The 15362-nt window shown below is 35.0% G+C and overlaps 2 protein-coding genes across 2 annotated transcripts; one reads left to right on the top strand and one right to left on the bottom strand.

Moving 5' to 3' along the window:
• The first annotated feature begins 9000 nt into the window (after positions 1–9000).
• On the top strand, positions 9001–11789 carry LOC139815859 (mitochondrial import inner membrane translocase subunit TIM50-C). Its single transcript, XM_071783090.1, has 8 exons — positions 9001–9213; positions 9522–9865; positions 10108–10227; positions 10564–10671; positions 10776–10907; positions 10993–11116; positions 11268–11371; positions 11440–11789. Exons 1-8 carry the CDS (start codon positions 9072–9074, stop codon positions 11527–11529), a joined length of 1164 nt encoding a protein of 387 aa, XP_071639191.1. The 5' UTR covers positions 9001–9071; the 3' UTR covers positions 11530–11789.
• Positions 11439–15356, bottom strand: Taf1c-like (TATA box-binding protein-associated factor RNA polymerase I subunit C-like). The gene is made up of 11 exons (XM_071783075.1): positions 14779–15356; positions 14452–14553; positions 14240–14370; positions 13989–14079; positions 13770–13889; positions 13482–13680; positions 13269–13407; positions 12907–13127; positions 12559–12827; positions 12288–12461; positions 11439–12206 (listed from the first exon to the last, which is right to left on the bottom strand). The coding sequence occupies exons 1-11, from the start codon at positions 15017–15019 to the stop codon at positions 11803–11805; spliced, it is 2091 nt and encodes a 696-aa protein (XP_071639176.1). The 5' UTR covers positions 15020–15356; the 3' UTR covers positions 11439–11802.
• Positions 15357–15362: the final 6 nt, after the last annotated feature.

Genomic DNA, 15362 nt, shown 5'->3' with positions numbered 1-15362 from the left:
AATACGGCGTAAGTTATGGGACATCGTTGTATTTAAAGCACGGGGCGTCACTTCGGTTACATGCGCTACATCTTCACTTGCGTCCCTCATATTACTGCAACGGGGCAGAAAATTTTTGTGATATTTTTTTGAAGACGTTAAACATTAATTAAAAGTACAAAAATTTGAAACTGAAACGTATTCTGCAAATTGAAGGCACCGACATAAATATGAGAATTGATTAAAATAAAAATATAGCTATTATATTGTTCGTTTCTGTATTCTTCTGGAATAACAGTGTTAAAACAAGTTAAAAAATTCGATGCTATTAAAAACGAGGTCCTATCAAGATATATAATGATGACAAAATGATAAGTGAATAGATTCACCTTTTTGAAATTTGTCGATTACCAAAAGTGATAAAATATGATATCAAAGTGATAAAAGTTCAAGCATTTATTCAAGATATTTATGTCGTTGCAAAACATTTCAGCTTCAGCAAGTTCGCGCGATATCAAATAACATTTGTAAGCGTTACAATGTATCGCCCCCCAACTCGCGGCTGCAATCGCGCGAAAACGTTTCTAACATTTTACAAAGTGACAGACGCGTTTCGCCACGGCCGACCCCGACTATCGCGACGCGTCGAGATGACAAAAGCGGACGGTAATAAAAATCAGCTTCGGAGCGTATCTGCAGTGCATGCACTCTCTGTCACAGCTGTGTCGGCCGCAACGATCTCGTCGTTCATTCAGGAACGACGACGATCGGGCGCGCGGCAACGTTCGGTTTCAGGCGGACAATAACCGGGCGACGCGTTCCGGACGCGAATTTCATTCCGCCGCTCGCGTCACGCTGTTTAAAGCCGAAAGTGCGCACAAAAGCCGGACGCTTTCATATTTCTGCCGCGGCGCGTAAGTCTCGCGTGAATTCGCGTCGATACGCGCGCGCCCGGAAAGTTATTCTACGAAAGGTCTGTACGATCGCAAATATCGGCAGCCTTTGCTGCCATTGTCTTTGCCATGTTTACGTCCGCGCGACTGATTACGAACCTTCACCGGTTTTTGCCTTTTCTCTTTTTTTTTAATATTGCGAGTCGCTGTACACAGATCGTATATCGATCGCAAAATCCCGAACGTGTGGTCAAATTTGCAAAAATAAACGTAGTTCTCAACGTACAAGTGGTAACTTCATAATAAGCAGACTTTTGAGATTGATGAAAAGGTATATCATATCGAAATCGCAATTTCGTTTTAAGCTATTCAATAAATTACATTTAAAATGATTTTACAATGTTAACAAAATAACATCAATTCGTATTTAAAGTTTATTTTATTCTTTAATGTCAATAATATTTTAATAATTTCTTCTATGTGTAGCACATGTAAGATACGACACGTTGCAGCATGTGTCAACAAAGACGAAACGTTTAGTCATAAACGGCATTGCAGCCTACATTAAACGCAATCCCGTTTCGTACTCTCGATAGCGCATATGCATAGAATCGCGTAATAGGTCGGATAGCCAAATTTGCATAGTCATATAGTTAAGCGTACAAATTGGTAGACTAATTAGGAGCTTTGCATAGCGGCGCTGTTTAGCTAAAAGTCGGCAGAGAGGAATCGTCTCCAAAGGATTATGGTCTCACCGTAAATATTCTTCAATTAATTGAATCACGGATTTACGTCTAAATAATACCGATATGACTTGAAAGCACAGTGCAATGCGTATTTTTTGAATTACAAAGGTTGTCCAAATGAAACGTAGACTAGCTGTTTGAGTAAAGTGTATAATTTAAGACAACATAAGAATATGTACACAGGTAAATATACATACCACATTGTTGCTGATAATGTACGTACATAGACAACATTTAAGCATATCCTATCTCCAATGACGTCACTATTTACAATGCAGTAACCCGAATCTTGATTTCATTTAGACGACCTTATAATAAGAATAAATCGATCTCGGTCATGGTTTATATTAATTAAAATTCCACGGCGGTTTTACAGATTATGCATATTTTACGCAAATGAATAATGAATGAATTTCGAAATTGGATTTTGATAAATAAGTCAACATGGATAAATTATATTCATCAAAATTCTCTCATTTGTTTTATGTATTGTATATTTAATGTTTTATTTAACTTTTCTCCAAATTTCCCGTAATTTTCGTTCTACACTTTTATCAATATTAAAGCTTCTGTTTTAATTTCTATATTCTTTCACAGCTTCTTAGTAACTATATGTACTATAGCTCTTGCATATGACTGTGTCAGAGTCAATAATGAACTTTCAATTCTCGATGCGGAGAACTGTTTTTTTTTGCAAGCGACGATTAAACTGGAATTACACGCGTAAGCGAAAGGGCGCATTCGGCATAATCGAAGTATCGCGTGCCACCGGTATGTACGATAATTCCATTACGCGAGAGAACAAATGTACCACGGATGTGTGTACGTGTACACGCGGCGCGACGGGACCCTTTTATCGGGCGCGATCTGATAATCTGTCGATCGACGGCGGTGGCGGAGGCTAAAAGCGCCTGCGTGAGATACGCGGCTAATTCACGTCGCGTGAAAAACCGACGTTGCAAGCTGTATAAAATATACCCAGCGGCGTGCACGACGCGACTGCATCCGTGACTGCGAATGCGAGATATTTTGTTTGGTTTACCCGCTTCGTATATCCGCTCATCCCCTTAATGCACTCTAAAAATTCGCTCTCACCCTTTAGAAAATTCTATTTTACGAAATGAGAGATATTATCATAGATTTCACTAGTTTTTACTGTACGTGTACAGTTGTACGATGCATACATAGATATTGATCAATAGCGAAAGTATTTTTTGTCGAATTGCAGTTTATTATCGCATAAGAAGCTTAATGTTGTCAGCATCGGATTATCGTTAAAATGCCAATATTTTAAAACTAAAGGTAGAAACGATAAAACGGTAAAAATTGCTATATAATCTGTTTATTATTTATATAGTGTAAATATTTATATGATGAGGATATTTATATTTCACTTAACAAATCTATTTTTGAATGATAAATATTTCACTGTTCCATATTAATTGAAATATACAGGATTGATTTGACAAGGAAATGGCACTTAACTCTATTGATATTCCAATAAAAGACAATAGATTATTTAAATACAATTATTTAAACCGTCTATTTTAATTTTATCGTATAGTTCGCAGACTTATATTAATGCGTTTAATCAGAGAAGAAAGAAATTAAAATATTTAATTCATAGTCTACAGATATGCGTCAGTAATTCGTTAAATTTGTATTAAAGAAAATTCATGAATAGAAACTGAATATAATTACAAATCATATTTTTTCTGAAATATGCTTTGCTGCTGATTTTTGGGTGGTTATTTATATTCATTATTTGTCACTTCGTGAGTTTCATTGAAAAAGTTGTGCAGTTTTCAAAAGCCATATAATCCGCGATAAAACTGCAGCATTAAACGGCAGGAAACTTTCTTAATATAAAGTAAAGACGATTAATACGCTTCTCTAACTTTAATAAGAAACTTCATACGTGATATCTTGTTTTGCGACAACCGTGTCATTTCGCACAAATTATATGAAAACTAGTGTAATTAGAACGCACGTGTGGTAAAAATTAAAATTTTACAGAATATTGAATTATTTTAATATGAGTATAACACGATTTAAATTAAAAATATTTACTAAAACATAACATAATTCTATTTCTGTACAATGTAAATGTATTTGGTTTCATATACGATATATATTCTATTATATTTTGTTTATATTATTTGATTTTATTTTTCCTTTCTTTTTTTCATAATTACGCTAAGGAACAATTTGTGTAGTGACATTCCTGTCTGTCTCGCAAAAACAGAATAATAAAATTAATTCTGTCTCCTATATCAAACGCAAGTCCCGATAATTTGTGAACGAAATAGAAATAGGTGACGCGAATAGACCGTCGGGATTGTGAATGACCCGACTATTCTCGGCCCGGGGAGGAATTTCGTTCAGGAATCTTTTCGATGTGAGACGTGATGTACAGAGTGCGAACAACCCGAGCAAAAGCTCGCAAGCTCGTTTGGTGCGACGCCGCTGTGTCTGTTCATTTACATAGCCCGGTGCATTTATAGATCATTACACCGCGCAGCATCGCTATTAGCTCATATTTTTCGCGTTGTTACTCGCAGCGTCGTGAGTTACGGACGGTTTACTTGAGCGACTTCCTGCATAAAGCTTATAAATATCGTGGCAGACAGTGCAGCGTTGTCTACCGATTTTCGAGTTGTGTTTATTTTCTTCGTCGGTTAATTTATCTCTGTGTGGTGATTGTGTTTGCACGAGCTAACTCGTTAAGTATATCTTGAGTTTTAGGAATACAATCTTATAAAACTAAAAATCTCAATCTTTACGTGATATTTTGATATTCTAAAATTCTAAAGTGATTTTTAAATGACATAAATTTCCTATGTTTCAGATTAATTTGTTTTCTTTGTCAGTTACCTATTTAAGAAATAAAACTTTTAATTTAGATCCTGATTTAAGATAAATCACATTCGTGTCATATATTTCGTTTTAATTTCACAATCACGTCTATTATTTCAACGTTTTTCTTTTTTAATATTTTATTTAGTCGGTGTGTTTCTCGCTTGGAAAGATAGAAAAATAGCTTGCTGTCGCATAGCTCTAATTAGAAACAACGCTCCGTTCATCTTCGAGCTATGCAGATTTGCTTGTCGGGCAACAACGTACGTAACTCTGAACCGGAAACGGTTAATCGCGATCGCCCGTCGCTCGGCTGCGAGTGAACGCATTGACGCGATTAGCAGAGCTGCGGTGTCGAAGTGCAAACAAAACGCGCGTTTTCCACCGTCCTCGGCGACGATTCATCGCGGCAGATATTTGGCTCGCGCGATCCGAAAGCAAAATACGCGACGCGCATCGCCGGACAAACGCATACGCGCTTGTTCCCTTTTTGCGGCTTGCGTGCGCTCGCGTGCGAATGTTCTCGTCCGGCCGGCTAAAATATCTCGCATATTTTTGTTGGGAATTAATCCGGGCCGTAATACCGGCCAGCGGGTGCGCACTGAAAATTCTCTCGACAAACAACCCTCCCGCCGCCCACCCATCTCCGTCCTCTCTCACCCCCGTGACGCTAAAGGGCGCGCACCGTAGCCGCACGTGTCTGCAATTTCCACGTGTGTCCGTGTCTTGGGGAAGGCGGCTGTATACGTTAATATACGGGGTGCGTCGAGAAAAAATAAATTAATGTATTCAGACCTTGATGTAATGCCTGTGACGGACAATGTAGATATCGAAGTCGCTTGTGGCATAAACAAGAATAAGCGTGTAATGAAAAAGATAAATAAATTAATTTAAACGTCTTATATTTATAATTAATTAAGGCTTAAATTAATTTCGCTTAATCTAAATTTGGAACAAATTAAAAATTTTATTAATTATGTAATAATAGTTAAGTTTCACACGTCAAATCTGACTCTTAATATTCCTGATTTGAGACAATGCCGAACGTAATTAAGGACTTCCATTAAACTTCTTCTAAATAGAGTTCAGTCTGATCGAAAAATACAGTCTTGTTAATATGCGAAGTGTTTTCCGAGTCACCTTATATAGAAGTCTACAGTCTCTGTGAGTGTATCTGGCGTCGTTCATGTACATCTCGTCTGTGTGTTCGACAAGTGCGCGGATGTCTGGGACCGCTTGTGCGAGCGGGGAAAACGCGAAATGGTCAACCGTAACCCCCGACCCGAGCTCCTCGTGCCCTTTTCTCCCCTCGCAAACCCCCGCGGGCGCATATTCGCCGCCTGGAATTCCTCAAGTTTACCGAGGGACAGAAATTAGTTGGAGCGACGTAATTGCTGGAATGTATGCGTTCGCCCGTTAACGTTATGGCACCTCTCATTACCGTTCTAACGGCAGCTGACACGAGCTTCCGCCCCCATGTGCGCCATTCTCGAAAAAAAAGGGTTAAACGTCACCGTGGTGGAATAAGGATCCGGTGCGATAAAGTGCTAAGATCCCTCCACGGTATTTTATCTTCGTAGGTATATTATACGTGATTTAGAGGCTTATTATGTACAAGAAGTGTAATATTACATATATAATATATATTATGTATGCATTCGTACACGATTCTTTTCTCTCTATATATATCTCTTTATTTTTCTAACGCAACGCCCTCGAAATCTGATGCGTCGTAGAGGATTTTCAGTCCGCTTGATTATTTGCCCTCGACCCATAAATAGCCGAAGTCTCGTCGAACACAATTTAATCAAGTTCGGCAAGTTCGCCGACGATGTGGCGGTTGTCGGGGTCAGTGCATGCATTCTATACTAGCCAGGGGAATTTTGTGGACCTCGCACGGTCACCTACTGTAATATTAATGGCTCGAGTATGAAATTTGCTTAATCATGACTAACGGGATGACCCAATGGAGTCACAATAGGTTCGCCGCCGTTCGCCCGTCGCGTCAATTCCGAATAATAATCGCTGTGGAGCCTACGTGAAGAAAGCATTAAAAAAAAGTGTGTAATTCAGAATGCAGTTTTGCAAAATCATATTGATTTTAATTTTGTGCCTCGTTCCTGAGAAAGTTTGCGAAATTTAATAAAGAATAGTAAGAGCGATTTAACAGAAATAGAAAGTTAATCAAATTTCAAAGTGAAATCTCACTCGCTAACTTACTTTCATTCACTTCAATTTATTCAACTAACTTTCTTGATTCACAAGAACCAATTTTACATGCAATCAGTGTATTTTCCTTGAGGCAAAAAATTTCAATTCAATTAATGTGATGTCCGCAGTTTTTTGACTTCATGATATTAAACATTTCTTTAAAATATTTAATAGTACTTATAATAAAGTACTTAATTCTGAACGGTATTGTGCGAACACTTTCAAATATATATAATTTATTGTTATAATTTTAAAACGTTGTACGTATAAAAGAATTTAATCTTCTTCGCCGGACAACAAATATCTTCATGAATATTTTTCCTCTTCGGACACGACTCTAATGGCCAGTAGCATTTTCTTGCTTAATTAGTGTGAGTAATGTCATGCATTTGACCATTTCGTATCTGATGGCCACGACGGTAAAAAGATACCGCGCGAAAAGAAAATCCGGAGAACGCTAAAAGTGGGAATGACAAATCCGAGGAGCCAAGAAAACAAAGCTCGACCGAGGAACAAAAATTACGAAAAACAATGAAAAATAGGGGAATCAAGTACGTCCATTTTCTCTCTAACAAAATCGTCTCGGCTATATATCACGCTACGCGAAAAACGTGTTTGCATCCATGTTTTCTCATTGCCTGTATTCCATATTACATTGCTGTGTATTAATATAATTTTAAATTTTTTTCTAAAGTTTCTTTTATAATATTAAAGTTTCTTAAATTAAGTTTCTTAAATAGTAATTATTATAAATCGTTTTTTCAAACTTATAAAAAATGTGTCACAATGTAATAAATACATTTATGTCCATTTCTACCAATGCCGATTAACTTTAATCTCGGTTTAACTTACTTCTTATCCTTTTCCAATTTTAAGAATTAGAAAAAGATAAAAAGTAAATTAAACCGAGATTAAAGTTAATCCGCATAGTAGAAATGAACATTAGAGTTCTTTTTCCTTAGATCAAATTGTATATTATCATAAATATAAACCATTTAATTATTGGAATAAGTTCACTTAAATATATAAATACTTTATTATTTTATATGATTCTTTCTTCGTATTTTCAAGGTATATATATGTATAAATACATATTATTACATATTATGTTTTACATATTTTCACATATACAAAAAATATCAGTTTCATATTACTATTATTATATTATTGTGTCATATTTTATATCTTACTAATATTTTGAAAATAAATTAATATTATTATTTTCCATACTTTCAATCAACTTTATTATACGCGCTATTGATTTCGCTTTATTGATTTCAAGATTCAATGAAAATATTACCATCTGTCGCAATAACGGATTTTTTCAATACAGGTTCGCTTGATAGACATGTAACTACTTACCACGACGGTCGGATGTAACGGAAGGCTGTACTACTGGGAAAGGCAGTCCGATGTCGAATACTCAGAAAGGAGAAATAGTTTCGTCGTCTCTCTCCCTCTCTTTCTCCCCCTCTCTTTCTCGCCCTCTGCTCAACTCCAGGTCTCGCTATAATAGATAGACTTCCTTCTGTAACACGAAATAAATGCGTGAGTCTGGAATGACGGAATGATTGATTAATCTGCGCAAAGAAAGCGCGACATGGAATTTCGATCAAGGGAAAGTACATGCGTTACTTCGCCGTTACCACGAATCGTGTATCGCGCATTTATATATACTCGCGACGAATTCGGCGAAATCGACAGAATTCCGTGGTACGTCATTGAATCGAGGCTTATATACCTCAAGCCGTCTCCGAGACCATCGCCTTTCCGAGAAGTGTCTTCCACACAAAATCGTGATATCGCGACGGACCAGTTCATCGCGGGAGATAATCGACGCCGCCGACGCGAACTGAAATCTGAAATCGTTTGAAAAAAAGAATTTGTCTCACGTGTATGTACATACGTTCTCGATATGACGCGTCACGCCATCACGTGATCTTCGATAAAATGTCGTCCCGCGAAAACTCGATCGATTCGAATCAAATACGGGAGGGAGAAACTTCTTATAGCACTTTTTTCAATATTTTCATTACTTTTTATTTGATCTAAATATTGGCAAAGATCTAGAGTCATTGATATATCAATAAAATAATCGATTGTACACAATTGGAAAACCGTATGTACGATCTAACCATTATGCGGGGAATACGACAGAATAAAATCGTGGATTTCGAAATTTTTCGAAGCTCACCTTCGTTTTTCCTTCGTGCGACTTGAGAATTTACCGTAACATGCTATGACACTTTCAACAAATGCTGCCGACGTTTATCTTCGATCGGGAAGATGGTCGCTCGAATTTATCGGCCGCGTGAAGTGAAGGCTCACCGGAAGATACGGGAGTGAGTGAGATTTTGCCTCGGAAAGCTCATGGTATTTTTAAAGTATGGCCTTTGCGACGCGGAGCCTGCGAGTTTTATGTAAAATATACAATGGGAACGCGGGAACGACGTATTGCACCCTCCGACGACCCGTCGGCCGAATTTCGCTCGTTCAGTCGGCGCAAAAATATCGCTACAGTACCGAAAGTGAGCACGATCATAACCTCCACGTGAAAGCATGGGAGCCCGTTACTATTACAATCATTTTAATCACAGCTCACGTGCCGTCGACGGAAATAAATAATATCAATGTTTAACAGAAATTCATGTTGACAAAGAAAACTGTTAATTTTAATTTATTATTCTTACTAAATATGTCGAGCATCATTTTAATTGCACATGTAATTAAAAAGTATTCTTGCTTTGACGTGAAGAAACGTAACTCTCGTATATATGTGTAAAAATGTCGGACTTATGCGTTTATTTTATGTGCGAAATTTCTTATTTGTCCTCAGCAACGGATCGCCCAAAAATCACTAGTAACCTGACCAACATACAATCGTCGATAAATGAAGCCGAGTCATTGGGACAGGAGGCGGCAGCTCACAAGAAACAGAGTGAACAGCAAAAGGAAGATGAGGAAGAAAAGGCGAATCGTGAAAGATCGAAGAGAATGATGAACTATGGATTTGCAGCATTTGGCGTGTTCATGGGTATTGGCTTCACTTATTTAGTATACGAATTAGGAAGACCTAACTATGACGAACATGGGAATGTCATCGAGGACGAATTTTCCAATTTACCGTTCTTTGAACAGATCTACAAGAGGGTCAAGAGAGAGCTTAATTATTACACAAGAGTACGATGCTTTTATAATTAATTCTATCTATACTTGTAGTATACATATATATTGCTGTATTATATCAAATGAAATATAATAAAGCAATATATGGAAAGCTTAAAATAAGTTTATAGTCTTTTATATTGAATTCTTTATGCACAGTGTATTTTCTAACATGTGAAATTATACTCCTATGTTAGAGAATACATGTATGATTTTACAGTATGAGAGATTATAGTATGATTTTATTGTGTTTACAGCTAGTACAGGAACCCAGTAGGGAAAAGTTGTTACCTGATCCATTAAAACATCCATATATCCAGCCTCCATATACTCTAGTTCTGGAGATGACAGACCTCCTTGTGCATCCAGATTGGACAGTAAGTATCTGATCTGCAATTTCAATATAATTTTGCTATGTATTAATGTTTGCTATGTATGACACATTCTCATGAGACCAATGTGATATACGTGTAAGAATTATTTGGAGTATGGAATATAGAATCGAGAAAGAAATATAAAAATATAGAGCTTAAAATATAGAATTATTATTAAAAATATTTAGTTAGTTTTTTAAATACATTTTATGTGTGCTACATACACTACATTGAATAGAACTACTGTTAAAAATATAGCATAGTTGGCGACAAAGATTTCTCAAATCTAAACATGTTAATTTAAGGGTTAACATTATCATGTATACGTTTTATCTGTAGTATTCAACTGGATGGAGATTTAAAAAGCGGCCTGGCGTAGACCAGTTTTTAGAAGCAGTTGCCCCACCACAATTTGAAATTGTAATTTATACAGCTGAACAAGGAATGGTATAACTGGTTTTTTATTTTTTTTTTTAAATACTACTTCCGAATGTATTTGATAAAAAAAAAATTTATATGAGGAAAATAATATCTGTCTATTTCAATTACAGACAGTGTTCCCTATTTTGGATGCACTCGATCCAAATGGATATATAATGTACAGATTAGTTAGAGATGCAACACGTTTTGTGGATGGACATCACGTTAAAGATCTGGGAGCTCTCAATCGTGATCTTAGTAAAGTAATTATTACTGCATTAAAAAATCATTTCTTCTTATTAGACTTAAACATTTTTATAGTCACTACTATATACGTTGTGATTACAGGTTATTGTTATCGATTGGAATGAAGAGAGCGTGAAGTTACACCCAGAAAATGCATTTAAACTTCCTCGATGGACGGGTAATGATGATGATACTACATTGTATGACTTAGCGGCATTCCTGAAAAGTAAGATCAATCTTAAAATTATACGCCTTGAAAATTTCATGTACCGTCATTTTTGCTAATATAAATTCTATATGTAATTCTTTAATTATATAAATATCAACATTTTTAATAATTTCTATTGGCTGATAAAGATTTTAACTTTCTTTCACAGCGATATTAACATCAAATGTGCAAGATGTGCGAGACGTATTGAATTATTATAGACAATTTGATAATCCGTTGGAAATGTTCAAAGAAAATCGACGGAAATTTTTGGTAAGTTATTGTAAAATGTGGCAAGAATGTATAATCGAATATTTGATTATAATAATGATTATTGGCAGATGCAAATGGAGGAGGAACAAAATAAGCAACAAGATAACAGCAAAGTACTTATTTCGAGATGGAAACCATCTTTCCTACGGAACCGCTAGTCAAAATAAATCAATTACGTTGAAATTTTTGACGTGTACATCATTTAAATACGCAACATGTTCAGTCATTTCTCATCAGATATTATACATGATTATCGTTTAATTTTTATTACGATTAAATAAACGATGTTCTAAAGATAATTTTGTTTATTTATAACACAAATTAATACTGTCGCACGCACGCATCACATAACTTCGATATATATTACGTACAAAAATATAAATTTCAAATGATCAATATATTTCTATTAATCTGTTAATTATGTAAATTATTTAAGTGCGCTTTTTCTTGCGAGTTGTTCCCGATTTAACTTTTGGTAACAACATTTCTTGCAGCATGTTGCTGTCATCAATGTACATGAGATCCTGTTCTTGTGACACACTAATTAATTCTTGAGTATTGATAGGGGTAGGTATGTACTCGGGTTCATCCTGTGATTGCATAACAGGATGTTTCGAAGTCGAAGATTCTAACCAGTTCAAAACTTTCTGATGTGATCCCATTCCTACCGGTACAGGTACTTCCTCGCGTATTTCCCAAGCTGCAAGAAGTTCTGGTGCTAATAGATCTATGTACGATCCCAATTTAGCTAATGATTGCTTCCAGGTTGGATCAAAACTGTCTGCATTTTCTTCAGTGGATTTTAAACGAGGACTGAGCATTTTGTTCGTAAAATCTGTGTAAAATCATTTTCATGATTTGCATTACTTATAATAGTTCAAAGTATATCTAAATAAAAATTGAGATATTCTCTTACTTTCAAATATATATTGCATATTGCACTTATCGGTAAGAGTTAAAGGTACTATCGGTTCAGCTTGAGCTGACAAAGCTTTTTCCCACATATTTAACGCATAACAAGCTTTGCTATTTATAGGAGAATATTTGTCCAATGTGCTTTCATGTGTTATACACTGATAAAATATATCACCTAAAAATAGTAAAAAGATATATATTTACATGTTTAAACATAACATCCTGAGATGTTAATATAGTATACTTTATGATAGAATATAATATAGTTATACCAATAGAATTTTGGATAAAATAGAATACTTCTGCATTCTTTATATTTGTAATTAATGTGCTACCAGCGTTACACAATTCAAATCTGCTTTGTAAATACGGATTCAAGCACATTTCTTGCATTTGAGATTTATTTAATGTTTCTGCAATGTGTGGGGGTGTAAAAGGCAAATTAAAGGAATGAGACTTTTCCTCATTCATCCATGTGTTCAAAATTATTGTGTTTTCACCAGCTTTCTGAGTTGATAGAACAATTATTTCCTTGTCATCTCTGTAATAAATATGTGATATGATGTAATTGTAATGGTAATTAGTTATTACAATTAGAATTCTTATTTAGCATTATTAACCTGTTAGTTACAGCCGCCAATAGCGGAGTATCTTTGAACTGATGCGTCCATTTTTGTCGCACACATTGCTTGGGAGAACGATTATCGCACAGTAAAAAGGAATGATAAGTGCCCAAATATCGACAGCGATTGTGTTTACTTGGTGCTTCTACCGACAAACTTTCACAGTTTTCCAAGTTAAATTTTGGACACAACGTGATACATGCTCGATCAAGAGCAGTCTGTAAAAAGATACAGTAAAGATACTCAACTGCATAAAAAGTAACAAATATATTCTTATTATTAAGTAAATAATTCAGAAAATAATTTGTGCAATTTGTTATCGTATAAGAAAATAAATAGGTTTAAAACTTGCTTCTTACCCTAGTATCAAGATAATGCAAGCAACACCTGTCTACGTAAATTAAAACATTTGGATCGGTTTCCTGAAACCTTATGCATCCCCAAGCATCATGCTCGTGAGTATTATCTTGCTGTACAGAACCACTGCTAATGTATTTCCTGAAGAAAAAAATACTGACATTGAGAAAACAAAAGATTGATATAAAAAAAGTTAAGATATGAAAAATACTTACGAACTATTTATGTCCCATAAGGACAATATTCTTTCTGCATTCAGTGTACAATGATAATTAATATTAGTTAAACTCAAGTCAGCACTGACATATGGTACCTTTGATGCTTGCCTGTGAATTTCATCAAGCACCAAGTGATTCTCAGAATTGGACAATGTATAAAGAGCACATTGACCCTTATGTCTTCCTAAAATTCTACCTAAAAACGAAGACATTTACTAGTATAACAAACTTCTAGATATATACGAGTTTATCTTTTTTTAATTTTAAGATTAGCAATATACGTACATGTGTCACTAATTTTGGTTTGTCTAATTTCATACAACGTTCCAGGTAATTTACATTTAGCTGAATTTTGCAGCAATGGCTTCCATACGAAATCTTCCATGGGTGTAATATGTGCAGCAACTGAAAATATTTCAATATAAGAAAGACAGATTAAAACTACAATTGTACAAATTATTATTATATACATCCATGAAAATATGTTCTTTATTAGGACAGTACCTAAGTCTCCCACAAATGGAAATAACAGAACATCCCAGTCATTTAACTGAACGTAATTTAATGATCCACCAGTATAGTACCAATTATAAGTCTAAAAAAAATATTTTATTAACAATATTCTGTTGTCTTACAATTCTTATATATCTTATATTCAGTTATTTATTACTTTCATATTTTGCAACAATAGTACCAAAAGATAGTTTTGTCATATTATCTTGTTGATAGTTCAGTTTATAGCTTGTTAAACATACCCCTTCAAAATAAGGATCCGGATCCATATCAAGCAGTTCTGCTATATCTGCAATATATCTGGGTACATTTGCGCTATATCCCTTACTACCTCTTTTCCATTTTATGCTTTTCTTGCGTACTACGTCAAATTCTATCAAGAATACATTTTGTCAAGTTAGTTGTCAAGTTATCAGATATAAAAGTTATTAAATTTTTTAAATATATGTACAACCTTTCTTATGCTTTTCATAATACTTTATTATTCTATTTATATCATCTTTTAAATGGCTTTTCAGAGTAAGGAGTTGCAAGGCTGGATCTTCTTCACTAAGCACTGCAAGTATTTAAAGAAAAAAAAATGATCTAATTATATTTAATAAAATCAGGATTTAATACAATAAAATCATCGTAAATGTCCTAAAATGTCTTTAAAGACTACAAGAAAGTTTAAAAAGTCTTTGAAAGTATAATACTTCTAAAATATATTCAAAAAATTACTTAGAAAAAAAAAGTTATATTCCAACAAAAAATTCGATATCATATCAGTGTTGTCGCATACCTGTTCTTGATAACTTTGCTGGTGGCAATAACGGCTTTGGTAAATCACAATTATATGGAAACTCTTGACAGAGCCCTATTGCATTCTCCTCATCCCATTTCTCAATACATGGTGATCTATTCAAGTTGTAACCCGGCATTACATGATGTGGATAATTCTTCAAGAACGCAGCACCCAGTTTATTCAATAGATTGTTTTCAGCGCGTTTAAATGCCTTTGACTTCAATTCTTGTGCCTTCATGATTCACTCAAGTCTATTCAGTTTCTTTCAGAGTGAAACATGTACAATTTCATCCATACATCTTTTATTCGTGAAACAATAAGAAAAATAATATACACAAAGTCCTTTCCCTTTCCTTTAGATGTTTGTATTATTATAATATAATAACATCACTTTTGGGATACACTTTGGAGATTGCGAGATATTTATCACAACAGCAATGAAAACAAATAAACATTGACGAAACGTATGATTAATAGATCAGCAAAAAAATCCACAATTTACACACGTAGTACATTTATTTCAATTATTATTACGCGTTCATGCGAAACACGTGCGTAGCGTCAACAATAGCCACGCCATA

The sequence above is a fragment of the Temnothorax longispinosus genome, chromosome 1 (assembly GCF_030848805.1).
Source record: "Temnothorax longispinosus isolate EJ_2023e chromosome 1, Tlon_JGU_v1, whole genome shotgun sequence".
Classification (NCBI taxonomy): Eukaryota; Metazoa; Arthropoda; class Insecta; order Hymenoptera; family Formicidae; genus Temnothorax; species Temnothorax longispinosus.
This window is presented reverse-complemented; position numbering and strand designations above follow the sequence as displayed.

Bases quoted from the DNA above. Each gene is read 5' to 3' on its own strand.
- Taf1c-like (XM_071783075.1), bottom strand. From the start codon at position 15,019: ATGAAGGCACAAGAATTGAAGTCAAAGGCATTTAAACGCGCTGAAAAC. The intron at 14,554-14,778 runs GTATGCGACAAC...AAATACTTGCAG, and splicing joins AGCAAAGTTATCAAGAACAG to TGCTTAGTGAAGAAGATCCA. The intron at 14,371-14,451 runs GTTGTACATATA...TATTCTTGATAG, and splicing joins TTATGAAAAGCATAAGAAAG to AATTTGACGTAGTACGCAAG.
- LOC139815859 (XM_071783090.1), top strand. From the start codon at position 9,072: ATGGCCTTTGCGACGCGGAGCCTGCGAGTTTTATGTAAAATATACAAT. The intron at 10,908-10,992 runs GTAATTATTACT...TTGTGATTACAG, and splicing joins TCAATCGTGATCTTAGTAAA to GTTATTGTTATCGATTGGAA. The intron at 11,117-11,267 runs GTAAGATCAATC...TTTCTTTCACAG, and splicing joins CTTAGCGGCATTCCTGAAAA to CGATATTAACATCAAATGTG.